The sequence below is a fragment of the Brachyistius frenatus genome, unplaced genomic scaffold (genome assembly GCF_029030835.1).
Source record: "Brachyistius frenatus isolate BFR_SWC_R1_liver_20210118 unplaced genomic scaffold, ASM2903083v1 Contig_95, whole genome shotgun sequence".
NCBI classification, from domain to species: Eukaryota; Metazoa; Chordata; class Actinopteri; family Embiotocidae; genus Brachyistius; species Brachyistius frenatus.
In genome coordinates this window covers 1,332,572-1,359,556 of record NW_027210694.1, presented here as the reverse complement: position 1 = coordinate 1,359,556, position 26,985 = coordinate 1,332,572, and the positions used below count along the sequence as shown (strand labels likewise).

Genomic DNA, 26,985 nt, shown 5'->3' with positions numbered 1-26,985 from the left:
AACATGTTACTTCAAACATGCCAAACAACACTGTAAACAAACAAACAAAAACACCAGATTTCATACGCTCAAACTCCAGCTGCACCACGACAACCGCTGACTGACATTACTGTACCTGCTCTGCTCGTCTCACACGAGAATAGAAATAATCTTTCTATAGACAGTGGAGGGAGAGGCAAAAAAAAATCAAAATGGAGAGCTACATTATGTGGGGCAAATCGACAATATTTTACCAAAAGAACGGCACACAAATTTAAAAACAATGAGGCAATGGAGGCAAAGAAGTGGCACAAAAGAAAAAGAATTGACATAGGAAGTAAGAAAAAGCAGCAAAATGGAGAGAGCAGCAGAATAAGAGCGGTCTACAGGTTTCTGATGTGCTCTTCGGTCATCTTATCAACAGGACTTCGAAGGGCTTTCGTTCTTGCTTTGGCTACTTCCGCTGGTTTATCAGCTACATTTTCTGTTCGACACTGACCTTGTCTCCCTGGTAAACTCCTGGAAGCTGCCAGTAGTGAGGCTCCTGTCCCAGGTAGTCAAAGTTGCTGTAGGACAGCTGAGTGCCTTCAGTGGAAACCTCCACGGTGAAGCCGGTGGAAATACGATTGGTGCGCTGGCGGTTCACCAGAGCGAATTGCTGGAAGTTTCCCGGAGAAAAGACCGAGGACACCTGCAGAGGCAAATTGCAACCAGGTAAATGATGCGGTAAATGAAACAAACTCAAATGATGAATGATGAATAAATAAGACACTTAAAAAGGTACTCTAGATCACAGAAAGCAGGAATGGGGGGATGTTAGTGTTGCCAAACATTTAAGAAGCAACTACCTACTCAAGTAAATAGTGCAAATCTCATTAGATAGACTGTATTTACACAACATTACAGCCCCCCAAAGCTATCAAGCTGGGTATTTCTGACATTTAGTTGTGAAATTGTTACTCTAAAAATCTATTCTTTTTCATGCACATCTTGTTTTCAGAGATTTATTTGAGCTGTTCCTGAAGTATGCACCATTACATCACTCTTGTGTCAGTTAGAATTTCAGGGCTTTACCAGGTCCCTGTAGTAGGTCGAGCTGGAGCACTGCTGAGTGACGCCCATACAGAAACAGGACAGGCAGCCATCTTTGTTTTCCTGGCTGAGATGGAAGGTTCCCGGCTTACAGCTGGAGCACGATGGGCTTTCGACGTTCATCTGTAACACAGGATCAGCAGGATAAGATGCAAGAAATCAGTCCATGCTTGGATACCGAAAAAAAAGGTGAAAACAACCAGGAAGTTGGTGTGAATAAAAAATGTCTCTATTTGATTACCTTGCAGTGGCACACACTACCACTGCAGCCATCACGTCCTCTTTGGTCACAGTTATAGCAGTTTCCTGCAACAAGGGAGTAAAGTGTATGGTTAGGATACGTACCATCTTTCTATTGAAAGGCATATTGTTAAATGCAGATTCATGAAATAAAGGAAATGTTTGCGACTTCTTTTTGGATAAAGAAAAAGCCAGAAAACAGAACAATATCAATAATTTTCCTGAATCAAAATGCATAATTTACCATTGACGTCATTGTCAACGATACATCCCTGTCCAAGTAATGGGTTTCCCTTGTATCTGGTGGCACATCTGCAATAAAAATAGACAATGTGTTAAAGTAAATATTTCCAGCCAAGAAGGATACAAGTTCAAACCGAGGCAGGAAGCTGGGAAGTCTGCAAGATGTGATAAATGTGATGAATTGAGTCCGTTAGCAGGTCTTTTTGACCAAAAGCAGACCTCAAACTACAAACAAAGGATTCAGACAAAGAACATTGAAATGACTGTTATTCCATCCAGTAAGTATACATAGCTACACTGAGCTCTAGTTTTATATCCACATGACCTAAAAATCAAAAGACACCCAACAGGTTTTCAAGAGAAAAAAAAAGATCATGAAACACTGCTTGCACTGGAGATGGATGAAGCGCTTAAACATTCAACATGTCTCAGATGTTGATTCCATCTCTTAAATGAGTGTTGTACAGCTGAAACTGGGAAAACAAATTTTCACAAGAACAGAAACGTTAAAATTGACAGAAAATCAGAAAAATATCACCAGAATTTTAAGAAATTGTCCAAAAAGCTTTATGAATACAGAAATTAGCAGGATGAGTTGCAGGAAAAGGTGCTAAGGAGGAAGAACAAATATTTTTTCTGACATCGCGACAAAGCAAAGCAACGCAACACACCATCAACCCAAGCACACAACGCCACTGCCACCAGAGGAAAGGCTAATCCAATCCCAGCTCTGTGCAGGTTGCCCTGGGAGACGGCTGCTGTCAGTCTTACCTCACCTGTCCTCTGGAAGGTCCACAGGTCAACAGCCAACACACAGGACTTCCATGCTATGACTTTGCTTTGGGAAACCCTATTCAAACCTTCTAGTGATACATACAGTAGTTTCAAAGGTGTGGAGAACTCAGTCCTTTCAGTCAATGTTGTTTTATAGATTTACACAATGAAGATAATTCATGAGAAGCAAGAAAAATACATAAAAAGTTACATGGTCATACAAAAATTATAAAAATGCCATAACTGAAGTCTCTAAAGAAAGGACAAGCTCATAATAAGCATAACATGACAAACATTACATGCAAATAAAAACACAAAACACAAACAGTTTAAACTTATATTTCATATTAAACTGATGTAGATGTGGTCTTGGAAACAAGTTCTGTGCAACTTTTCTATGATGTTACTGATGCTGCAAGTGGAAATATTGGGTGGTCAGTCTATTGATGTGTCCAAAGCTTTGGTTTGAATAAAGTCTGGCCGGATTGCCATGAAAATGTTGCGATGAAATATTATTGGCCCTCTCACAACCATTCTTCCAACACCACCAATGGACCAAAGTGTGAATAGCTATTTGGAAGAAAAAAAAAAATCAACATTTAAGGTACCTTGGTATTACCAGACTCAAATTCATTGTGTAAATATACGGTCTGGTCTTTCTCCATTGGGGATTCTATCCAGTCGATGCATAGTAATGGCAGTTAATTGTGCGCTGAAACTGTACCACCGCTGCAATTGTTGGATCTATATTTAAAAAGCAAATGTTGGACTTTAACGTCATTGCACTTAGCCACCTCCACAGGTCCCTGATTGGTTCACGCCTCAGAGTGGCTGAACAAACCCTAATGTGAACAGGGTATTCCAGACTATAATCATAGCGAAGACTGAAGCTTTGAACAATAGGCGAGCAGAGCCAGGCCACATATAAGATACTTATGGGGTAAAGGTTTATGCACCTCAGAGGATGACTCTATTTTACTTCGTCCACACCGTGAGCTTTCTGCCGTGCGGCGGTAGAGGAATATGCATGGGATGACCAATATCAGTAGGCTTCATCCTCCAGGGACCATGAATGCCTGTACAAGATTTAACAACAACCTATCCGATCGTCATTATGATATTTCAGTTAACAACTGACATCGCAGCCACTCCAAGTCTCCGGAGAGGAGTTCAAAAAAGAGTCACAAGAAGAGTCGAAGAGGAAACGAGTGATCTCCCTTTTCTTTCTTTTTTTTTTAAATGTTTTTTTTTACGTCCAAATTGTTAAACAAGTAAGATGGTTTTCATACTGAAGTTTGTAATTTCCATTGCAGCACATTGCACTACTAGAGTAGGGTGTCAGATGTTAGTCTTGTAGGTAAGATATCAGTCAGTTAGCCTCGAAATACAAAAATAAAAAAAAACTGATCTTTGTTAAATGACCAAAAAAAAAAAAACTTGAACTTAGAGTGGATGTAATCGCTAGTGTTCCAGGAAAACCTGACATCCCCAGTTTGGACTTAATAAAGCAAGGTGAAAGCATGTAAAACGTATTAGGTCTTATTGATAATAGTCAGTATAAAAATACATTTTTCGTACATTGCTAACAAACACCAAAACGATTTTGTCTTGAAAGCACATGTGTACGGCTTTTCCAGGACACCAACCCAGAATGAATCATTTCAAACACAAACTGAAGACAGTGAATGCAGGAAACAGGCATGATGAACACAAGATTTTCAAAACGATCTAAGAAAGCACACGGGGGTCAAATTTGAGGTAGTCTGTCCATAACGAAACGTATACACGAGAGAGGTACTTATGCGAAGCTATCTCTTCATAGCAAGACTTTGTGCAATAGTTCTGATAATATTCTGTTAGATAATACATCTTAAAAGCCATCGGCATCGAAACGCATATCAGCATTAAACATCAGAGAAGTCCCTCTGAGAAAACACTAAAAATCAATCCCTTCATTATGTTCCGTTGATGTGGTTGTAGTAACAGGCATAAATATCAGAGAATGGAAATATCAACAAACGGGGAAAAATATATAATAATGAAACGCTAAACACTAGTCATCGGGGATGATTTTGATAGGAATGGCCAGCTTTCCCAAGACAACGTGAAAGGAACCATCTTGATTGTTCTTCTGCTTGGCAGATTTATAATTTCCCTTTAAAAGCTCTAGAAGGTCCAAAATACCAGAGTGACGGTTATTTTTCTTTTTGTGCTGTTTTTTTTTACTTATTTTCTTCACAGCCTTGGTTTTAGCGGGAGTTGAAGTCCTTTTTACCGTTGTGTTAGACTTCTTCTTTGCAGTAGCAGCCTTGATTTTAGTAGGAGTTGTTCTTTTAGCTGTTGTCTTAGCCTTCCTGGCAGTAGTGGCCTTAGAAGCCTTTGTGGTTGTGACCGTGTCCTTTGCAGAATTTTTTGTTTCGTGAGAAAGCAACTTATACGAGTTCCGCTCAGTCTTTTTCTGGTTCTTGTTCGAGTTACCCTTGTGTGGCTCTGACGGTTTCTTTGAATCGCCCTCTGAGGACTTCACGCCCTCCTGAACCTTCTTCGGAACAGGTGCATCGGATCTGAAAGCCTTGTTAAGCCCGTTGTTTTTGATATGTACCGCAGAGTCCTTTTTATTGCCGTGGTCAAATTGTTTGCGCAGCTGGGGGGTTCTAGCAGGCTTTGATTTGTGAGATGGAGGCTCCACTTGAAATTTCGTGATCGTTGCCTCTTCTTTAACTTTCTTTGGTTTTGTTTGCCTTGGCTGTGAGATACGTTTAGCTGTCACGGCAGACCTCCGACCCTCCGACCCTTTTGTTTCAGGCTTCACTGTAGACTTTGAAACAATCCTCCGTTTACTTAAAGTGGTCTTCAACTTGATTGTTGACCTTGTTGAGACTTGACTTTTGGTCGACCTTGTGACCGGTTGTAGCTTCGTAGTGTTTTTCACTGGCTTGGCGGTGGCTGCTGATTTGAGTTTCCTACCTCTCTGAGGAGCTGAGGTGGGTTTGTTTTTGGGGAGACCTGGGGTAGGTATGCTTTTGGGCACCGTGGCTCTACTGGTGAGCGGTGCTTTAGTAGGTATAACTCTGACCGGAGGCTCGGGTGTTGAGTACGACGGGATTGCGAGGACCGTATCGAGTGACTGCCTCTTCTCTTGGGTCGAACGGGAGATGTGTCTTGTACGTTTCATCTTGTTCATCTCCTGAGCCAGCGCCGTGAAGCCATCGATCAGGATCTCCAGCCGTCCCTCCAGTCGGCTCAGACGGGCCTCCATGTCTGTGTGGCTCTTCTCCAGCTCGCCGACCTTCTGGCTCTTCTCTCCGGCCGACTGGACCGCGATGAGGTCCTTCAGCTGGGAGCTGAGGTGGCTCTGCTGCTTCGCCATACTAAGAAGGCTCTCCTTCATGTCTAGTGTGTTGCTTTCGAGCATGCTAAGGCGTTGGTTGAAGGTGTTCAGGTGAAGTCGGAGCAGGTGCTGGAAGCTGGAGTGTCTGTCCTCTAGGCTGGGTGTGAAGCGTGGTGGGAGTCGGGATACCGATCTGTTGGGGGTCACCGAGACGATCTCTACCGAGATTGCTTTAGTGAATTGGGTGGAGTGATGGCGAGACGTGGTAGACAGTAAAGCCCTAGTAGGAATGACAGTTGTTCCTAATGTGGTAGGCCATGGGTAATCAATTTCCTCATCCTTGTCATCGTCTCCACTGCCGAAGGGTATTATCACTTTCTCCCAGCTGAAATTGAACACCGCTTCAGCGCCACATCCCACAGGTAGGAAGCCCTCAATGGGCTTGTCCAGGAAGGGGTCCCCACAACTGTCCGCAGACGGCCTCTCTTCTCTTAACATCAAAACAGCAAAATCAGGGGTGATGCAGGCAGAGATCATAATAATGACTTTACAAGTTGTGGCTTTTTACCCAGGTCACCTCGTGCATCTTTGCCCCCGGAGTAGCAAAGATTCATCAGCCAGACAGGAGTCCTCATAAATGCCAAAACTACATTTATGACCCAGAAAACACATTTGGTCTGTGCACAGACAGAAAATCACATGAGCCAACACCTCAACATTTCACTAGCAGCAAAGCGCAAAAGCTGAAGCAGAAAGCAACCTTTGAAAAAAACAAAAAAAAAAAAGACTTTTCGAGGTAAAGCAAAGTACAGAAAAAAAGCTGTGATATAAAGTGACATATAAAGCCAAACTAAAGATTTCCTCTGGATATTCTTCTGCGGATATCTCTTCACAAACAATCAAATCTGACATTCTTAATATCACCAAAGGCCCATAATACAACAACAAAGTCATTATTCTGAACCAGCAGAAATAAATTTACATTTTTCACATCAATACATCCACAAAAACAATAATATCCACCAGCAACATTCACAGGTACATTAGAGATTGGGTGGCACAGGTTTGCCTCTCCCATCCCTCCTCTGGCCCCAGTCAAACACAAATGCCATGAAAAAACAAAAAACAAACAAGAGAGATGCCAACCACAGACATGCTTATATCCCTTTCCTGTGAATGAAACCAGTGGGTGCTACTGCCAGCCCCAGCTAACCTCGCTGCCGGCCAGCCAGGTCACCCCAAACACTGAGCAGTGGTCAGATGACTCTGAGAGGACAAGAGAGGAAAAGGAAAAAACCACACACAAAAAAGAAAAGAAAAGAGGGAGAGCGGCGTACCTTTCACAGCGTCGGCCTGTGAATCCAGGGGGACAGTTGTCACAGGTCGGCTGGCCGTCAGACTCCAGACGGCAGGTCGAGGAGAATCTGGGTGGAAAGAGGACAACACAGAATAGTTTATTAAAATCTGATGCTCAAATAAAACGCAAATTGAAAAGGAGATTTGGACATAAACTCACTGGTTGCTGGAAGTGATTCCAGGACAGGGGCAGGACTGACAGGCCTGAGCGCCTCCCGTTAAAGGGTTTCCATAGAAACCAGACTGACAGTGCTCACATCTCGACCCAGCAGTGTTATGGAGACATTGCTTCAGGTCAGGAAACACACATATGAAAAGGAAGGTGAGATCCACAGTCGAAAAATACAGTACTCGTGTTTCCACATGTCGGGATGCGCCAAGAAATCATTAGCGCATTCCACCGAGGAGATCAAAGTAAGTTTGGCACCGACACAAAGGACGGAGCAAAGAGTAAGAGGAGCAAAGAAACCTACCAGACACTTGCCGGACTCCGGGTCGCAGCCGCTCGCGTGACCGTTGCAGTCGCACCTCTCACATGTGCCCAGGTAAAGGCCGGAGCTGGTCCGCGTGTACCCTTCATCACATTCCTGGAACGACATGGAAAAACACCTCAGGAGAGAGACAAGTGATGACACAGAGGAAAACGTCTTTGTTCCACTGCAGCACAAAGACACACTGCAATTATCATCAAAGGTCTGTAATGGAAAAAGAAAAGCAACAGACTTTATTTTCAACAAGTTCAGGCATATCTGGGATCGCCTTATTCCTAAATTATAACTCTTTAATTGAATGGGATATCTTAAGTTTTCCATCAAAACTCACAGTCAGTGGATGGAGTTTTTCTCGGTTACCATGGAGATGGTAAACTCCATTGGCTCACTACTTAATGTGACTTACAATTTTTTGTTTTAATGTGCATCTCACAGTCTTCATCAGTGGATGGAGTTCACTCGGTTGTCATGGAGATGGAAAACTCCACTGGCGAGAAACTCCGAGATGCATATCAAAGCAAAAGATTGTCACATCACATCAAGTCATTTTATTTGTTATTTATACATAGCACACTGAAAAAAACTTCACCAAAGATTGAGATAAATAAAATAAAATAAAATAAAATAAAATAAAATAAAATTCAACTCTACTCTGTATCGTTGTAAACAAAATCTTCTCAAGATTTGGACTGGAAAAAAACCAAACAAAATATTTCCAATAATCAAATGATTGAAGACCAACAGAATAATTGTTAGTTGCAGCTCTTAAGTGAGTATTTTTGTTGTTGTTGAACTTCAGTGATCTAAACTACTCCTCTGAAATCCGCATGTGTACCTGACATGACGGTCCTTGGTATCCCTGAGGACAGGCGCACTCCTCCACCTCCAGAGCACGTTCGTTACCAGTCGTGTGAGGAACAGCGACGTCCATCTTGATATCTGAGATGCTATGAAACAGACAAAGGACACAAGTGAAAAAAAAAATACACACACTTATATTATTATATTACCACACCAACTCTACAACGAAAGGTGACCGGACCTATCGGAGGAGATCAGAGAAGCTAACGCAGTCTTCTTTCAAATCCCTTCTAAAAAAAAAACAACAACGCTGTTTTAAATGAACTTTTTATTTTATGGATATATTGTGTGTTTTATTATTTTTTTGTTGTATTTTATGACAATACTTCATATAAATGCTGCTTATTGTGTTTTTTTTTTTTAAAGCATGTGATTGAGTTGTACGCTGTCAGAAGAAGCTGCCTACCGCACCTGGTCTCAGCCATGTTGTCTGCGTAGGTGGCCCTGATCATGAAGACGGTAACGTCAGCCAGCGCCATCAGCAGGTGCTCACGGGTACACGGCTGCCCGTCAGTACGACGCCACGCAGACTGTCAGCCAGAGAACAAGCGAAAAAGTTAGTCTGCTGAAACTGTCTGAGGATTTAGAGCGAGCACAAAGAAAGAATTAAACGCACCTCTCTGAAGGTCACGGTGACGGTGTGCGGGACCCGAGCGACCGGCTTAGTCTGCGAGCGGTGTTCCAGGAAGATGTTGTTGCCTTGGAGAACCACATCCGGCTGACCGTCGATCACCAGCGAGCGCTGGTACGGCTCGAAGCGCACCGTGTAGCGAAGCTCGCCGCCGTAGGCCGTCACCTGGTGGCACCACGAAGGAGAGGCTCATCTCAACAAAAGTGAGTAGTTGAAAGGTATTTCACCCCTATGATACCGTGTCACAAGACACCCATGTTGGGCTTGAATGTGAATTCATGCCGGAGGTTCAAAGGAAGCTCGCTGTGTGGATAACTGCAGCCTTTTCACTTAAACAACATGTTGGTGCATGACTGAGTGGGACAGAAGGGGAAGAAAAGTCGAGCTCCATTAACATTTGACATTTTTTCTTATTTTGTTGTCCCCCCTCCCCCCTCCTCTCACCTTATCTCCTCTGAAGCTCTGGGGCAGGACCCAGTAGTAGATGTCGCTGGTGACTCTGTTGAAGGAGTGGTACACGATTTCAGAAGAGCCCCTCTGGGAGAAGCCTTCAGAGATAGATTTAGTGTTGGCGCTGTTGGAGAGGGAGAAGAGCTGGCCGTTCACTCCCCCTCGCACCTGAGAGACACACGAACAATGAGTTCGACTGAGATGTGAGCTGAGATCTACGTGTGCTCTCATCTCGCACCTGAAAAGATTTTGTTGACACAGCACGACTGAATAAACAGTGAAGTAAAACCCTTGATCCCAAAAATATCCACCCCCTCCCTCCCCCCGTCCCTCTGGCATTCGTAGCTTGGCACCCCACCTGTTCTCTATTCCAAGTGGAGCTGCCGCACTGTTTGGTGACGCCCATGCAGAAGCAACGCAGACAGCCTTCGGGGTTGGCGTCCGATAGGTGGAAGAAGCCGGGCTTACACTCGTCGCACAGACCGCCTGCCACGTTGTTCTGCAACACACACACACACAACACACACACACATGTGTAATCCATCTGCCTGTCATCTGCAAAACCGCCGCTGTGAGCTGCAGATTTGTAACGATCGACGGCTTATCGGTTTACCTTGCAGCTGCACGGCCTGCTGCTGGAGCTGATGGTTCCTCTGTTGTCACACGAGTTTTCTGCAGGGAGACAGCAGTGGAAAGATGATGACATATGGGGAGGAAAAAAAGTGCACCTGGGAGTGTTCCGGCCACTCTGCATACCTGTGCCGTGACAGCACACTATTAGCCTACTGTAACATCAGGGGAGGAAGAAAAAGGAAACCCGTGATGGTAATCATTACACAGGATTGAGACCTGCTCACGGTCATATCGCCGGATGACTGAAGGGTACGACAGGTAGAACAATCCCCGTGCAGTTTATGTTGATGCGATGAATTAAACAAAATGCCAGTGCAAAAAGGAATACTTACGGTTCGACAAACATTTTCCATTGGGCAGAAGTGGGTTACCCTGGTAACCAGGAGCACACCTGAAATAAAGGACAAAACCAAAGAAACACTTGAAACAAGAGAACATTTTATTCCCCAGACATGTAAATAAAGGAAAAGTAGTACAATAAGAAACAATTGTTTTTTCCCCCTTTCTTTCTTTCTTTCTTTCTTTCTTTCTTTCTTTCTTTCTTTCTTTCTTTCTTTCTTTCTTTCTTTCTTTCTTTCTTTCTTTCTTTCTTTCTTTCTTTCTCGGCTTATGTTATCTTACTAATATCTGCACAAGTGTAAAAATGTGTATGTGTGTAATGGTTTGTATGGTATGTTCTTAAAACCCAATAAAAATTGTTAAAAAAAACCAACCCACAAACAAACACAAAAACAAAAGATTTGATTTATCGATTGACCACAAGCCTTCATTGCAGTGCTTCCAGATTATTAGACAATTAATTTTCTTTCATCAAAATCCTCCTCTAGGTAGTGTCATTTATATTTGTTTATTAATATCATAAACATTTCATTATGTATCATATAAAGATTACGTTCCCCGATACCACCGGTTCAAACAGATTCACACAATACAACAGGCGCTGCGATAAAGTTGTTAATGATAACAGTTTCCTCACTTTTCACAGCGTCTTCCTGTGTATCCGGGCTTGCAGGCGTCGCACGTCGGCTGTTGATCGATGTTCAGGAAGCAGGTGTCGGAGAACCTACGGGGCCCGAAGAAAGAGCCATGAATTAAAACTTAGCGGCGGTGGGTTCATGGGTGCCGTGTTGAATGAATATCTGAATGAGTTCAGTCTATTTACCAGCGATACCTTGTTTGTGGGATGAGGGTGTATCGACCGCTGTTTGTACTGTAGATGTGTGTGTGTGTGTGTGTGTGTGTGTGTGTGTGAGGCCGGTGGCCTTACCTCCGTGAGGTCTCAGTGTACGGGCAGGGGCACGGCTTGCAGTCGTCGGGGCGACCTCGGCTCGGGTCACCGAAGTAGCCGGCCCGACATTTGTCACACTGAGGGCCCTCTGTGTTGTGCTGGCAGCTCTGTGGTGGTGAGAACACACGGCTCATTCTGTCACCCACACGCCACTCAAATTAGCCTCAAATTAAGAGTTTGACATTTTGGGGAATACTTTTAGTGACACGGTTGATGAAAATTCAACGAGAATAATTCCGTGCCTCTTCTTCTAAATATGAAGCTGGAACAAGGAGTCAGTGACGACTGAAATCAAAGGGGGCGCAGTTAGATTTTAAAAAATATCCATCTTCCAGCACCTCTAAATAGAAATAATTAATATACAGTATCTGATTATCTCTTCTTTTTTTTTTTTTTTTTTTACAAAATCAACAAGTTGTGGTTTTGTTATACACTGAAACAGTTTGTTAGCCTTCTTGTGTCATCATGTTACTCCTACATCTAGCATTTTAATTTACAGTACAAAAGTGATGCGGGATTTAAAACGCCTGTAAATTTGGCATTTACCAGACAGTGTCCGCTGATTGGATCGCAGGCGGTGGCGTGTCCGTTACAGTTACAACCAGCGCAGGTGCCGAGATAGGAGCCACCCGGGACACGCTCGAACCCGGGGGAACACACCTCGCAGGACAGGCCTGTGTATCCAGGAGGACATCTGGGAATGAATGAATAGGAGTGTTATCAAGCAGGGTTTCATTTCAGCTGTTTCAATAGCAATCTGTGATGAGGCAAAATACAACATCAAAAATTCAAAAAAACGGTTGACTCAATAACAGACAAATAGTATTTGTAGTTTTTTTTACCTATTTATTCGAGAGAAACTACAATAAGATGCAACAAAGTTCCTTGGAAACAAAATGCTCATTAAAATATTTTTTTAATTATTTAAAAAAAAAATTTTTAACAATAATTTCTTGCAATCAATCCTTTTTTTAATTTTTTTAAATTTTTTTATTCTGTATTAATTCTGTTTTTTTTTTTTTTTTTTCTTACCTGCACTCTTCAACATCCTTGGCGTGACCCATAGTGCTGAACTCCACGGTGGTGGTCTCCATGACGATATCGCTGAGGGCCACACTGACCATTTGGTTGTCGTAGATGGTGCGGATGCCGATGCTGTCCAGGTTGGCCAGCGTCATCATCAGCTCCTCCCGACTCACGGCACGGCCATTGGAGTGCTGCCAGTTGTCCTGAAACAATAACAAGCAGAGTTACTGACACACTGTATGTGTTAATTTGTAAGTTTATTTTACTCTATAATTGATAGAGTTGGACGAATATCTCTTGCATAATGTTTTCGTAAAAGTTGGTTAAAAGTTGGGTTTTGTAAATCGCCCTTTAGAATATTTTTGCATTTCAGAAAAAAAAAAAAAAAAAAAGAGTCCATATCCTAATCACAGATTTACCACAGGATTGTGCCGAGTCTGCACTTGTTTTTGCTAGAACAACTTGTCTTAACCGGAGCCTTACTTCAGTGAATCTGATCTCTTTCCGGTTGACCACATTGGGAGGAGTGCCGCTGCCTCTGCGGTACACGAGCCTGCGTCCGTTTCCAACCAGCATCACATCGGGTTTCTCCACCGGCTCAGACAGACCGCGGGCCAGCGTGTACCGCACCTTGAACTTCAGGGAGCCTCCGTAGGAATCGATCTAAAAACAGACGGAAGGATTTTCATGCACGAGTGCGATACCAAGTCAATCAAAAAAAATAAAGCCGGTTCGTTGTTTTCTCTTTACTTTGTTGCCCAGGAACTGGCGAGCTAAGGTCCAGAAGGAGTCCAGGTTGAGGAAGCGGCGTGACAGGTCGACAAGCTGGAACTCCTCCATCTCGGGGTTCACGAGGAGCTGAGTGGAGGAGAGAGGAGGAGTGCCTGGCCTGGACGGGTAGGTGACGTTCACTCCTGGGAACAAGAATAACACTTTACTTTATTTCTAAATGTCAGGACTATAAAAACTCTGAAAGGGTATTTGAGTTGACAGTGTTTTTGCTCTGTCAGCTCTGTATCAGTTTCATGTGTATTAATGGCTTCAGTGCCTTTGAAGTTTTCCTCCTCGGTGAAACGCAGGCTGATCTGGTTGCGGTAGCGTCCGGTGCTCTTGCAGTTCTTGGAGATTCCAGCGCAGAAGCAGGACACGCAGCGGCCGTTCACGCTGAAGTGACCGTCGGGGCAGTTGCCTGGAGCGAACGAGAAAAGGTTATTCTCGCCGTAGCTAGTATTAATTCAAACTGTAGTCCCTCCGACTGCGTGTGAGAGTCAGTACCCGGGTTTGGATTGGATGTGAGAGTCAATACTCCATCAGGGATACCGAACACGAGGCCTTTAGCATTGATGGCCTCGCAGGTGTACGCCCCCTGATCCGCCTCCTTCACGTCGCGGATAGTGAGGGTGCCACGGCCGTTCTCGTTGGTCATGGAGATCCTGAGAACACAAACAGAAAGCACAAATGATTGTCATTACAATAATATACTTCAGTCTGTCAGCTGTACCATTGACCAGTGGTTCTCAGCTGGTCCAGCCTCACGACCCACATTTTCCCTCGGCCATTAAGTTGTGATCCACATTTTTGAAAATGTTTAGCCATTTAAGTCTATTTCGCAGAAAGACGAGGCAGTAATAACCAGTGCCATTCCTTCATGCAATGTCATAAACATGAAGTGAACAGATAAAGCAGAACTACGGCAAAAAAATCCAATGAAATAAAAGGCCAGACTTATCTTCAATTAGAAGGAAGGTATGCTTCTCAAACAAGTTTTACCTGGTGACGCTCATCAAATATAAGAATCTAAACTGAACTGTGTGAAATGTGATAGCCGTAACCTGACTCACTCAAACAGACCCCCCCCCCCAATTATATATATATTTTTTTTAATTAAATAACTCGTCGAGAAATTTTATTGACTTTGAATTTTATTAGAGAAGTTGAATGGGAGTCTATGGAGCCGAAGAGTTTCTGGAGCCAACCTTTAGTTGCACTCGGTGGTATTGCGGCTTAAGGCACTTCCTCATCGGCCTCATTTTTATATACCATTTTTTACACACAGTCAATGGTTGGGACCCACCAGAGAACCACTGCCTTGAACCATAATAAGAAGAACTTTCTGATTGTCACTGTAACAGTCCGAGGAAACATTGCAATACAAAAATCCATAAAAATTTAACTGGAACTGCCAAGAAACACGCGCAGCAGGGTACGCCCTCACTGAGCACAGAGCTGAAGTACACCACAAGTATCTCGGTAATTAAAATCAGAGGTCTCAATGCAACGATTCAGCACTTAAACATATCTCTGTAGCGTACAGCTTTCGTCATTTTTAAATCTTCAGTCTGCTGCAGATCACTTACGAAAGAAGGGCTTTCACCATATAAAGATGTTTTGTTTGTGACATCAACAAAATCAGTCCCAAAGATATTCAAAATCATTTTCCATTAACTCTTAACAATCTGATATGCCGTCATAATGACATGGTTTAATAAGGTTTAATTATCGTCCTGATGAATGAAAATAATAAAGCAAGAGAATTGCTCATTAAGGCCACCTGCTGCTGATTGGAATGTGTCCCCAGTTGAGTCTCCAGGTGATGATGGGTGTCGGCACTCCTACAGCTTGACAGCTGAACATCACCGTGGCCCCCCGGGCTGCCTGAATGGACTCCTCCGGCGGGCTTGTTACAGAAGGAGGGGCTGCAAAGTGCCAACAGGACGAGAACAGTTTTAACAACATAATAAATGCACATGTACAAAAAGGGCTGGCATGTAAGTGGAATTTGGCGATTCAGTGAAACTCATAAATGCCTCGGAGTCAGAGGGAGCGTAACGCTTCCTCAGCTACGGACGGACAATTTCCTTTTAGTTCTCAGGAATGGACGGTTCAACAAAAAGCTCTGTGTCTCGGTCAACACGTGTGAAAAGAGCCTGGTTCACAGCAAATTAGTCACAGCGCACAAAGGAGGGCATCTACAGAGGGGCGTCGAGGAAGCAAAGTGCAGAAAGTGAGAAAGAAAAAAGAGTGAAATGTGCAGGAAGGAGGGGAGAAAGAGTGTCAAGAGCTGGAGACGGCAGCTGGTGTGAGACTTACTGCAGCCGTACTCATCGGAGCGGTCGGGGCAGTCTGGCTCGTCGTCACACTGGTAACTGGCCGGGATGCAGCTGCGGTCGCTCAGGCATTCAAACTGCTCAGGAGCACACCTGTCACCAGGACCCTTGGTGGCTGTAGGGATGACAGGATGGAGATTTTAAACCAGCTTTTTACGCACTTCTACACGGTGGCCTCAAGTCAGGGGTCAGAGCGGCTCAAAGAAGTAGCTCAGCAATAACTAATGAACTCAAATAAAATCGACCGGTGCTTGGGTTTTGGGGAATATACTGTCTTGAAAAGAGTTAGATATTAAGATTGGTCACAAAAGACAGAAGCCAATTAGCTTAACATGAAGAATTGCATTACAGCGGGGAGGGGACATCGAGCCTGGAATCTGTCTCCCTATAAGTGCCTCTAAATCTCAGTTATTAACACACTATATCTTGTTTGTTTATTCTGTACACAGAAAGTGTCAAATCAGCCGTCCAATCACAGCAAAGGAGGGGCGGGACAAACGGGATTAATCAGCGACACTGCTGGCTGATTGGTCCGTGCTTCAGAGTGGCGGCGCAAACGCTGATGCGAGCCGAGTTACTAGCTGCTCCCTCCCTGATTCTTAATGCTCAGCTAAGAAAACGATCTATAGCTTCAAAATTAAGAAACAGGCATTAGAAGTACTGAACTTTTAATCAAACTACTGGCTAGAAAAGGGAAAGTTTAAAACGTTGCCCTCTTCTGTTTTAGGCCGCTCTCTCCTGACTTACAAAGGAAACGGAGACTTACGGCAGTCTGTCTCATCAGAGTTATCCTCACAGTCGTTGTCGCCGTCACAACGCCAAAGCTTGAGGGCGCAGCGGCCATTTTTACATTTGAACTCGTTGGGTTCGCACGGAGACGGAGTACCTGTAAAAGACGAGAGGATGATTCGAGCGCGCGTCGCCCGAGGGCGTGAACACGCTTGCGCGAGGCCGGAGTACTTACCGCATCTGAACTCGTCGCTTCCGTCCGAGCAGTCCCTCTCTCCGTCGCAGACGTAGTCCCGAGGAATGCACTCTCCGCTCTGGCACGTGGCCTGATCCGCCCTGCAGGGTCCGGGCGGGCTGGGGGGACGCGGCGGCTTCTTGATGGTGGTGATCGAGGTGGGTGGGGTCGTGAAGACCGGCGGCGGGGGCTGCGTTATATCTAAAACAAATATTTGGTTTTAAAAACTCGGGGAAACGCACGACACTTGAGAGGCGTTGCTGTGAGTGAACGCACACGTCAAACAGCCGCTGTTCCGGGCGACAGACCGTCATGACCGACCTGCAGGCCGGTCAGACTGAAGCCACTCACCACAATTGGTCTCATCGCTCATGTCTCTGCAGTCCGGTCTGTTGTCACACAGGTATTCCATCAGGATACATGTCCCATCCCCACACCTGTGCTCATCTGCCATGCAGGGTCTTATGCTGGGGGTTACTATGAGAGATGCAGAGGGGGGAGGGAAGGGAAGGGAAGGGAAGGGAAGGGAAGGAGGAGGAGGAGGAGGGGGGGGATGTTGAAGGATCAAAGACATGCAAGCCAAGGCTACTGTACAGCCAATACACTACACCCTAAAGTCACATCACGGCAACAATAACACGTAGTGAGGAGGGGGAAAAAAAAGGGACGCTTCGTGGGTCTCTAATACGAACAGAGACACTCAGGCATGACTGTCGCGAGTGGAGCGCTTCAATATACTCAAGGTTTTTTTTAAGAATATTATAAGTGTAAACATTTCTTTGTGCTTAAACTAACACGACGCAGACAAACAGACGAGACACAAAGTCAATTTAACAAAAGACTCTAGCTGCCCAAGACTGAAGATTCTTCTCGTGGACAAGTGTTCGTGAGTTTGAGTCCTCGTTGCACGTTTACGATGTTAACTTAATTATTTAGATATACATATTTTGGGGCATCAGAAAATTGTTGGAGTTCCAAAAAAGCGATAATGATTCTGAACGTGTCAGAACAACCAGAAAGACTTGGCTGATAATTTTTTTTTCCTAAAACGTATTTTTCATGTCAGCTGAAGAGTAATTGTTTTTTTTCAGCGACTACACGACTAATGAAAACTTGGTTAACTTGTACTTTTCGCGTCAGCTGACGTTGAGCCGACTATTTGGGGGGTTGCCCTACTAAAGACAAATGCCGCGTTCAATTGGGGTCAGGTAGATACATGATACACACAATATCCTCGAAAGGCAAGACCAGACAGATTAAACCAGTCCCACAAAATGTGACTAGACTAGACACAAGTTTGGACAGACCGGGTAGACATGAAACAGACTACGTAAAACGCAGATACACACACACACACGGACAGGCAGCAGGACTAGATGGGCAGATTGCTGGGAGCCCTATCACCTGAGTAAACAAAACACGTCAGAGATAAAGTTTCCGTACTCTTTAAGTCGCCATGCCTGTCTACAGATTCGGCGGAGCTTGCGGCGATCAAAAGCCGGTTTACGTTGCAGTGAACAGCAGCATTTCTAATCACACTCATGCCATGCAAAAAGTTCCTTTATGTATTCACTGTGCACTACTGGACTTCAGGGCCCACACTCACAAGTCTACTTTAAATCCATCGGTGCGTCCATGCAACATTCGTCAGACCACATGACAATTGCTTGTACATGTCAAAGTAAAGGTCATAAAATTTCAGCGTCAAAAAAAGACAAAATAGGGCAATGCTCGACTGTTCTTTCTAAATGCGCTGCAATCCTCCTACAGTTTCTACAGTACAGTCGGCCGAGTAACCGTGCAGCAGGCATGGCACAGTACAAACCTGGCACGGATATAGGCTCCACTGAAGGCAGCGGTTTGGCTAGAAACCAGAGGGAAACATTAAGCAACCTGCCTACCACTGGTGGACCTTATACAAAAAAAAAAAAAGACTACTGTTTAAGACTCAGCTGTTTCACGGCTTCGTGAGGTCTTACTTTCTCCAAGTCGTCTGAACTGAAAGCCCTGGACCGACGTGACGTAGGAAGCAATGGCTCCCTCCTTCACCACGTTGTACAGCACGCTGCGGATCTGCTCGTTGTTGGTGTTGTAGTCGGAGCCCACGTCCAGTTCCACGAACACATCCACGCCGTCCTCTCTTATCATCTTTCTGCAAAGAAAAAGGAAAAGGCCCGGCGAGGTTTCAAGCGGTGGACGGCACGCTGTTAAACAGGAAGGCTCTTCATAGGTAAGGTTTCTCTTTGGATGTGCGTTACTCATTGCTGATGTGTTACTGACTGCAGGCCAACACTGCTAGCCTTGTGTGGTTTGGAAAAAGGCGAAGATATATGACCTGGTGAGAGTCAGACACCCAGGCAGCAGCAGCAGCACACAGCTGCAGGGTGTCTACTTCGGGTGTCAAAAGGTCTGATTTAATGGGATTTGTGTTCTTACTTAATGAGTACCACGCTGACCGTCTGGACACCTGAAATCCTGTTGTACTCCGACTCCAGCTGTGAAGAGAAAACCAGAGTCAATTGCTGTGAAATAAACATGCCTGGGAACTTTATTTTTAGACTCCTTAAATCAGCAAAGTCATGAATACCATGCCTGAACCATATAAGGCAGCACATGGCCGTTAGATCGGTAGATGAGAAACCGGACATACCGTGTCCACCACCGCTTCAGAAATCTCATTAAATGCCGGAGAGAAGATGTCCTCGAGTTCAGGGCCGTAGACGAGGGAGTCGGTGAAGTTGACGAGAGCTCTGTAATAAACTAGAAAACACAGAGAGGAGGGGAGGAGGAGAATCTGTCAGCTAAACCGCAGAATAACAGACGCCGACCACAGGCTCAGCATTAATGTCCAACTGTTGTCGGGTTTAGATATTATAAGCCAGATTCAATTCGCTAAGTCTACTATAGGCGATGTGATATGAGACGCTGTTTGGGAACTTATTTCCCGGAGGAAAGCCTTTGGTTAAATGTTTGAGAAAGTAAAAACTGAAAAGCATGACTGTGGCTTAAATGAGAGCCCCACACAAATTGTGCCGTCTATTTCCATATCTCAATTGTGGTTGCGTTCCACCACACAGAGGCCCTGACAAGAGGCGCAAGCTGACACAGACAGTCAAATATAACCATTAAATTACAGTATCGAGGCATGTCCTCCGCTCTGCATGAGTCTTTCTGTGGGTCGTGGACATGGAGAGAAATACCCAAAAGATAAAGCCCCTTTGTTGCAGCAACAGAACTGAGTCTATGCAAACCAAGCGGCAACCAACAGTGACATCACCCGGTGGTTTGTGAACGGCCGTAATGGCCCACGCCATCTTGCTAGTTCGGAGCGGTTTGGAGCCGGAAGTGACCATATTTGGGCGAGCTGGGAGGTGGATGATGCTACGTCCCGCCCACCGATAGCCGTAACCTGACTGCATCACAGGCTTGTCAATCAGACAGACACGCCCCCAAAAACACAACTTTTTGAAGTTTCTTTTAGAATTAATGACAGGATTATTTTCAGATGGACCAACAGAACACTAATCTGGAAGAGTGAATTTAGCGAATGACACAGAAAACCTGTGTAAAAGTTTTTTTAGACTGAAAATTTTATGAGAAAGGTTGAATGGGAGACAATGGAAACTGGCGCTTTTTGGAGCCAACCTCTAGTGGCACTTGGCGGTATTGCAGTTTAAGGCACTTCCGCATCGGCCTCATTTGTTTGGAGCCGGAAGGTACGTCCACCTTTTGTATACAGTCCATCATGCAAGCATTCAAATACACAGCACATAGAGTAACAGCCAGTATATCAGGGTCATGAGTTCGCACCAAATCTCCTTATTGAACGCTGATGATATCAGAAAGTCGGAAGCTGAGTAGGAGTTTGAGTCAGCATTACTACTGTGCCAGCGGCTGCAGAGGAAGAAGAAGAAAAAAAAAAAATCCCCTGTGAATGAATCTGGATGGGGGCCTCAGCATTCCCTCATCATGTAGCAAGTCAAACACACATGAGGCAGGAAGGTGGAGGAGGGGGGGCTGCAGCAGGGATTATATCAACCGAGACTCGATGTTAGCTGGCCTGACTGGTCATTAAACATATAGCTCAGCCTGTTGAACATAAAGCAGTCCACTTTCAGACGTGAGCCAAACAGAAGTTGGCTTCTCTTTTAACCTGCCGGGAGACACAAGTGGTTTTCACTTAGTGGAAGTAGTTTCAGAAGCTTAAAAGCAGCTGCTTGGTTTTAATTTTTCTCTGCTAAAAGCACTGAACCCAGAAAGGTTGACTCTGTCCTCCAATCACTCGCAAAATGTAGCAAGCGAAAGAAGATAAAGTTGACTTTCTTTTTGCATCGCGACAATGAAATTCTCCTCTTTGTTTCGTCTCACGTTGCCCTACATACAAGAAACTCCACCTATCTGCAGCACAAGTGGGTTACAACAGGCCATAAAAAAGGCTTTATATGCAATGTATCATGATGTCATGCTGATTTATTTGAATGTATTGGCAAGAAAGCAGTCACAAATCCCCCGATCAAAATAAACAAATGGACAGTTCGCAAATAAATACCGCTGCTAACGTTTTCTTTTGCACAAATCCTTTGCTATTTTTAGTCCCACGTCTTGTAAGCTCGGGGTTTTAAAGGATCAGCTGTTTCCAAAGTTGCGGCAAAGTGAGCATGATGACTTTTTTCAACACAAGTCTCTGACAACGATTCCACTGCAGTCGTAGTTTCTGAAACGCTCTCAATTTAAGCGCATAGACACGAGTATAAAACATCCCGATGAGCTTTATATCCGAGTCATTATGAGCAAAAAATTTCAGCTGTATTATTGTAAATTCCAGTGTCACAGGCTTAGTCTACGAAACTTAAAAATAGCCCGGGCCCGCAGGGTGCCCCGTTCTCACAATCCTGCCAACACTTTGTTAGGACGAGCCTGCCAGCCTCTGATTTCAGACTGGCACTCAGGGTTTAGGGAGGAAGTCAATATTTGTACTGTTCCTTGCAGTCAGACGCTACTTGCCATGCCATGAGCAGAGAGTCATGTTCTAAGTAGGCATCTACTGAGCCTTTGGGTGCCAAAGTGCATGCCCAAATATGTGCAAAACCATAAATCTACACACGCACTTGCATAAAGTGCACAGAAACTGTATTACTATTGGTGTATATAATTTTCCCTGCTCCTCACTGTAGATAATTATATATCATTACACGTGGACACTGACAGCGGCTACTTAATTAAAAGTTAAAGATTTTGTGTGACACTCTCGGCCTGTGTGGTCGGCGTGTTAAAGAGCTGTCCTCTCTTCACACTACCGCCGCTACAAAACGTCCCGCTCCTGGTGAGGAAAAGGGCCTCATTTACGACAAAGTAAACTGGGCACGTCCTATAAAAACACACAGTGAAGGTGAACACGCAGCGACAGAGCAGCAAGACTCTCAGCGCAGCTTGGACTGGAGCCTGGATACTGTAAGACTTGTAGGGGCCTGAACACGGTCCCAGAAGACAGGCAACATCAAAGTTACTCATCAAAGTGCTTCCTTTGACCCGCACATAATCTAATCACTTGAGTGGGCATTTGCCGGCAGGTCAACAGTGCCTCGTAGCCCCGGCTCTCTCTGAGCATGCCGCCATGGACCGAGGGGCGAGTGGGATTGAAGCCGCCTGAGATCCTTTGATTAGAGCGCCGGGTTGTGCCCCGCTGCTAACGAGCGGCTCTTTTTACTCCGAGATTCATTCTCCTGTGCGTCAACTCGCTGTTTCCAGCGATGGGGGGAGGGGGAGGGGGAATCCCCTCGTCAAGCCCCGCCATCATCAAAGGTGAAGAAACTGTCAAGAGTGCAGACATGACGAGTGGGATGAAGAAAACAACAACAAAAAAAGAAAGATGATGATGTCTGGGAAAAAAAAGCATTCCACACTCTTAATTCAAAAACTTATTTAGCTATTAAAGCTGGTCAGCAGAACTGTGGCAGCTTTGTGCATTGGGCCCCCCCCCTTCTGAACACATAGAGGCCTATGCAGAAGACAAAGACTTGATTGAGCAGCGAGCCCAGTCTGGCCTTTAAAGCCCAGCCGCATTGGGCTTGACCTTCAACCCTCCCCCACCCCCTCAAGGCAGCGCCTGCGGCATTGCCCCGGCACCAGTCAAGCCATTTAGACAGGGATGTGAGGGAGAGCCAGAATTTATAAGAACAAGGCCCAAACCACAACGCACCACTGACCCGATCAGAAATGTTTAATGCTTTCCCTTTCCATTGGCTTTTCCTCTTTCTCTCATCCCCATCTCTTCCTTCATCTTTGTTTCTCACTCAGCATAATATATTAATTTGCCAGCAGCCTTCTGTCTCAGCTTAACTCGTGTAGACAGGACCCCTACTACTTAACCCTTTTTGCTGGTGACCAGCCAAGAAACTCTGTCTCCAAGTCCACTCATTGCCCTCCGGGGAACTCTCGGGAATGAATTCTGGCTTCACTGTTAAGCTGCGCTCTCCCACAGCTTGCAGTGTAAGCATCAAAACCCCCATTGTGTTTTCAATACGGTACTTTTTTTTTTACTTAATTTAATTTTTTTTAATGCTGCAGTGCTTCTGCGTAACAGCTGGTTTGCTATGTTGGGACGGGGCGGTCGACATGAGGTGGAAATTATGAAAAGCACTTGTCAAATTAAAAGTGCGAAGCACATGTTTTGCGAGTGTCATTCCAAAATCTCTCTGCAAAGACTGGAACTGGAAGTGTTGTCGCTCGAGCATGATGGACTGAATTACTCGATGGAACAAGCCCATCATTTTCCACTGGCATCAGAAATCGCTGGGAGACGCCTCCACGAAACAAACAGACCGGCTGGACTCAAACGCTACATGCCAGAGCTGAGTCTTTCTTGGAATGTTATCTGTGAGTATGTTTGGGAATGAGTGTGCACAACTGAGCGGAGCAGGTGAGAGGAGAGTGTGCCAAAAACAAGAAAGGAAAGTATTAGAAAAGAAAGAAAGAAAGAAAGAAAGAAAGAAAGAAAGAAAGAAAGAAAGAAAGAAAGAAAGAAAGAAAGAAAGAAAGAAAGAAAGAAAGAAAGAAAGAAAGAAAGAAAGAAAGAAAGAAAGAAGTGCTTGAAGACTTATTGTCGTCTGGCTCGACTGGGCTCTGTACGTTCCTTAGAACGACCAATGTGCCACAGCAAGCAAATGAGGGCCGAGGAGCAAAGAGCAAGCGACGGAGTGGGGAAGGAGACGTGACGCCGAGGTCGACAGGGCACAAACAGAAGCCAGAGGTCAAAGGTGAAACGAGAAAAAGTGACACGAGGACCGGGGCAGAAGAATCGAGTTAGGCGCGGAGGGGTTAAAGTTTCGGGAGAGTTAAGACAGGAAACGGTTGGGTGCGAGGAGAGAAAATAGAAAGTGACAATCAGAAAAGAGTTGCATTGACAGATACAAGAAACAAGGAAGAGTCACTGAAAATCACAGGAAGTAAACAAGAAAAATCCCTCTAATCATAATCAGCCACATGTCGATGACAGTCATGCTCAGTGGGACAATGGAGGCTGCAGGTTTCTTTTTGGTGACTAATGAGTTCAACCAGCATCTGTCAGGAAACACACAAGGAAGTGTGCTCACAGTGACAGCGTCAAGGAGAAAAGGTCAGAGGGCATCGCTTTAGAAGTGCCTCCCGCAAACCACACACTAGCGTGTACAGCTCTGCACATCCCTGACACCTACGTCCACCCTGGGACTTTGCAGCGATGCAGGGAGGAGCTACTTCCTGTTTTTTTTTCCCCCCTTTTCAAATGGAACAACTGAGCACCATTAAAATGTGCTCTTACCATAAGTTAAGCCCTCTGCACTGGCACGGGACACAGTGACCACATTTAGTTTTATGGTGACTCATTCCTTCTTCCACAGCTTAGGATACACTTCAGACCATTAGGGAATGCTGTTAAATGTCAACTGAGGAAGCTTCTCGGTTATTTTGAAACATTGGGTGGGTTTCTGTCTTTCAATAAAAAAAAATAACTATTCTGTTTTGTAAGATTTAAAACAGAGGTATAGCTTGTTAACTGGTTTTGAGTCGCTCACTGAAGTTTCAGACAATTGGCAGTGCTTCCCACGCATAGACTTACTTCGGTGGGCCGCCCATTTATATTTGGCCATATGAGGGCGGGGGGGGGGGGGGCATGGTTAAGCTCCACCCTTCATGAAACACAGAGATCAGAGGACACAAACTGCTACATGCCTGCGAAACGCAGAAAAGACTCTCACCCTGAACTGGAAAGAAAAAGGGTGTCCATTAATTGGGTAAATAACATAAATGCAATATTTTGGCTGAACGAAAACAGCGGGGCGGAGCTATAGAGCGAGCGTCTGTCACTGAGTGTGTCAGAGATCAAAGTTACACCACTGGTCAGCTGACTTTTCAAATTTAAAAAAAATACAGAAAAAAAAATGATACACACGCTGTTGAATTCATGCTGCTGTGAAACAAAATGTCTGTCCAGTATCATGTTGTTATTGCTGACATAAAAGACGCTTATTCAGCTGGCTTGGGTGGAGCTCAGCGATGTGAATAAATGTTACTAAACATGTCGTCGCTCTCTGACACTTTTATTTTGTCAAAGTAGATCTCAGAGTTAAAAAGGTTGGAGACCCCTGTTGGAGACCCCCTGACGCAAAACAGCTTAAAAGTCCAGGCAGGAAACAGCTGACAGAAAACATGCCTATGATCTGAGGTCTTCCTCAAGGATAGTGACCCAAACTAATTAAAGCTAATGAAGCATCCGCTACTTCAAAGTCTGCTGATATGTTTGTGATCTCGGTCAGAATCAGAATGGGAGTGAGGGCAGGAGGAGGGAAGCAGCTTTATCATTACTCTCCACTCTTTCATGTGTTTTCCAGGCCACGGTCACCGGCTGAAACAAAGCTGCGGCTGTACGAGAGCAGACAATTACTCAGCAGAGACATAATCATTTTGTAAGTAATAAGGGCATGCACTGAGCGTTAAAAAAAAAAAAAAAAAAAAAAAAGCGTTAAGAGCTTAACAAATCCCAGGAGAGGTATTATTTGATATGGATACTCTCTCGTGTTCAGCCAGGAAGCCACTGGTGAACTGCGGCGCTTTATCCAAATAAACTCTCAGATCTTGGGGAAAACCACAGGACAATTCAACACTCAGCCAACAACCACCACTTCTAATTCGCTATTTGTTTTGTTACACAACAAACCATTTTCCTTAATTTTAACATATGTTGCAGCACAGATTAGGAAGAAGGTCATCAAAATACACGGACGTATACGTTTACACGTCCGTCCTTGACACTGCAGGGAGGGAAAAGAAAGAAAGAGAGACAGCCGAGTCTTTGTATGAAACCCTGAACATCTCTTTCCCTGCAGGGGAGTGGCACAGGGCACTTCTCCAAGGCAACTCGTTTGTTGTCGGTACAACAGAGTAGGATCACAGGGCTAGGTGCAGTAACAAAGCTCAAGTCAGTGACTAAGAGCGTTCAGCAGGAGTGTTTCAGGACAATGCCCACCCATAATGCATTGCACCCGGTCAGACTGATAATCAGCCGTTTGTGAATGGAGGGTCGAAGCTTTTATCAGCGACCGACACGAACGGTTCAGACAAAGATTAGAACCCAAACGTGTCCTCCAACGCGTTTCGCCTGCTCCGATACAACTAATATTAATAGTATTGATAAACTTTATTTGTGGAGCACCTTTCATACAAGAAATGCATCTCAAAGTGGTTTACAGTAACAAGGCAGTGTTTCACATAACAACAGATTAAAAAAAAGGAACATTTGAAAATATAGAAAAGAAATAAAACGCATAAAATTAAACACAAATAGAGTTAAACATATAAAATAAAGCCATATTTTAAAAGTGCTGTAGTTAAAGTGCAAGAGACCTTCAGGAGTAACTAGTTAAAGGCTAAAGTAAACAGATCTGTTCTGAGCTTTCTTTTTACTGAGCTATAGCTTCTTCGATATCTACGGGCAGTGTTTTTTTCACAGTTTTTACAAATGGGAGTGAATTACGAGGTAAAGGTATGTTTCTTCTAGTGGGTGACCATCTTGAGGGCCTCCAGCAGTGCAACAACAAAGACCATCACCAAAATAACTGCAGCTGCCAGCGTTTGTCCCCTCTGTGTAACTCCCTGTATCCGACACGCAAACACGGACACGCACGCACGCACACACACACACACACACACACACACACACACACACACACACACACACACACACACACACACACACACACACACACACACACACACACACACACACACACACACACACACGTCATGAGAAACGCCAGCAAAAACCGAGTGGGTGGCCCGGTGAGCGTCTGCCCACTGCCCCGACTGCCAAACTGACACGACAGGCTACATTACCCTGATGTATTGTCCACTTACGCCGTAACATCTGTTCTCCTCCGGAGATAACGGAAGAGTCCGTCCGAACCCGAGTTGTGTGTGTGTGGTTTTTTTTGTGGGTTTTTTCAGCAGCAAGCAGCCAAAAAAAGGCAACGGATGTGGTTAGAAG

At 44.7% G+C, this 26,985-nt stretch overlaps 1 protein-coding gene across 4 annotated transcripts in view; it reads right to left on the bottom strand.

The window, feature by feature from the left end:
- hspg2 (heparan sulfate proteoglycan 2) overlaps nucleotides 1–26,985 on the bottom strand; it is a 95,407-nt gene that overhangs the window by 36,444 nt on the left and 31,978 nt on the right. For 3 of the 4 annotated variants that reach the window (XM_069710855.1, XM_069710856.1, XM_069710857.1), the window contains exons 4-34: nucleotides 19,117–19,226; nucleotides 18,903–18,961; nucleotides 18,446–18,618; nucleotides 16,818–16,943; nucleotides 16,467–16,667; nucleotides 16,269–16,388; nucleotides 15,486–15,617; nucleotides 14,947–15,091; nucleotides 13,671–13,828; nucleotides 13,444–13,584; nucleotides 13,146–13,309; nucleotides 12,879–13,058; nucleotides 12,402–12,598; nucleotides 11,916–12,063; nucleotides 11,349–11,476; nucleotides 11,058–11,144; nucleotides 10,414–10,472; nucleotides 10,062–10,120; nucleotides 9,807–9,947; nucleotides 9,443–9,616; nucleotides 8,984–9,163; nucleotides 8,779–8,897; nucleotides 8,342–8,453; nucleotides 7,489–7,602; nucleotides 7,176–7,303; nucleotides 6,997–7,083; nucleotides 1,556–1,623; nucleotides 1,313–1,377; nucleotides 1,054–1,194; nucleotides 479–670; nucleotides 116–154 (exon numbers count right to left, since the gene is read on the bottom strand). In XM_069710855.1, coding sequence (XP_069566956.1) covers nucleotides 116–154; nucleotides 479–670; nucleotides 1,054–1,194; nucleotides 1,313–1,377; nucleotides 1,556–1,623; nucleotides 6,997–7,083; nucleotides 7,176–7,303; nucleotides 7,489–7,602; nucleotides 8,342–8,453; nucleotides 8,779–8,897; nucleotides 8,984–9,163; nucleotides 9,443–9,616; nucleotides 9,807–9,947; nucleotides 10,062–10,120; nucleotides 10,414–10,472; nucleotides 11,058–11,144; nucleotides 11,349–11,476; nucleotides 11,916–12,063; nucleotides 12,402–12,598; nucleotides 12,879–13,058; nucleotides 13,146–13,309; nucleotides 13,444–13,584; nucleotides 13,671–13,828; nucleotides 14,947–15,091; nucleotides 15,486–15,617; nucleotides 16,269–16,388; nucleotides 16,467–16,667; nucleotides 16,818–16,943; nucleotides 18,446–18,618; nucleotides 18,903–18,961; nucleotides 19,117–19,226 — 3,947 coding nt within the window. The remainder of the gene's footprint in view (nucleotides 1–115; nucleotides 155–478; nucleotides 671–1,053; nucleotides 1,195–1,312; nucleotides 1,378–1,555; nucleotides 1,624–6,996; nucleotides 7,084–7,175; nucleotides 7,304–7,488; nucleotides 7,603–8,341; nucleotides 8,454–8,778; nucleotides 8,898–8,983; nucleotides 9,164–9,442; nucleotides 9,617–9,806; nucleotides 9,948–10,061; nucleotides 10,121–10,413; nucleotides 10,473–11,057; nucleotides 11,145–11,348; nucleotides 11,477–11,915; nucleotides 12,064–12,401; nucleotides 12,599–12,878; nucleotides 13,059–13,145; nucleotides 13,310–13,443; nucleotides 13,585–13,670; nucleotides 13,829–14,946; nucleotides 15,092–15,485; nucleotides 15,618–16,268; nucleotides 16,389–16,466; nucleotides 16,668–16,817; nucleotides 16,944–18,445; nucleotides 18,619–18,902; nucleotides 18,962–19,116; nucleotides 19,227–26,985) is intronic. The other variant, XM_069710858.1, reaches the window with a different exon arrangement.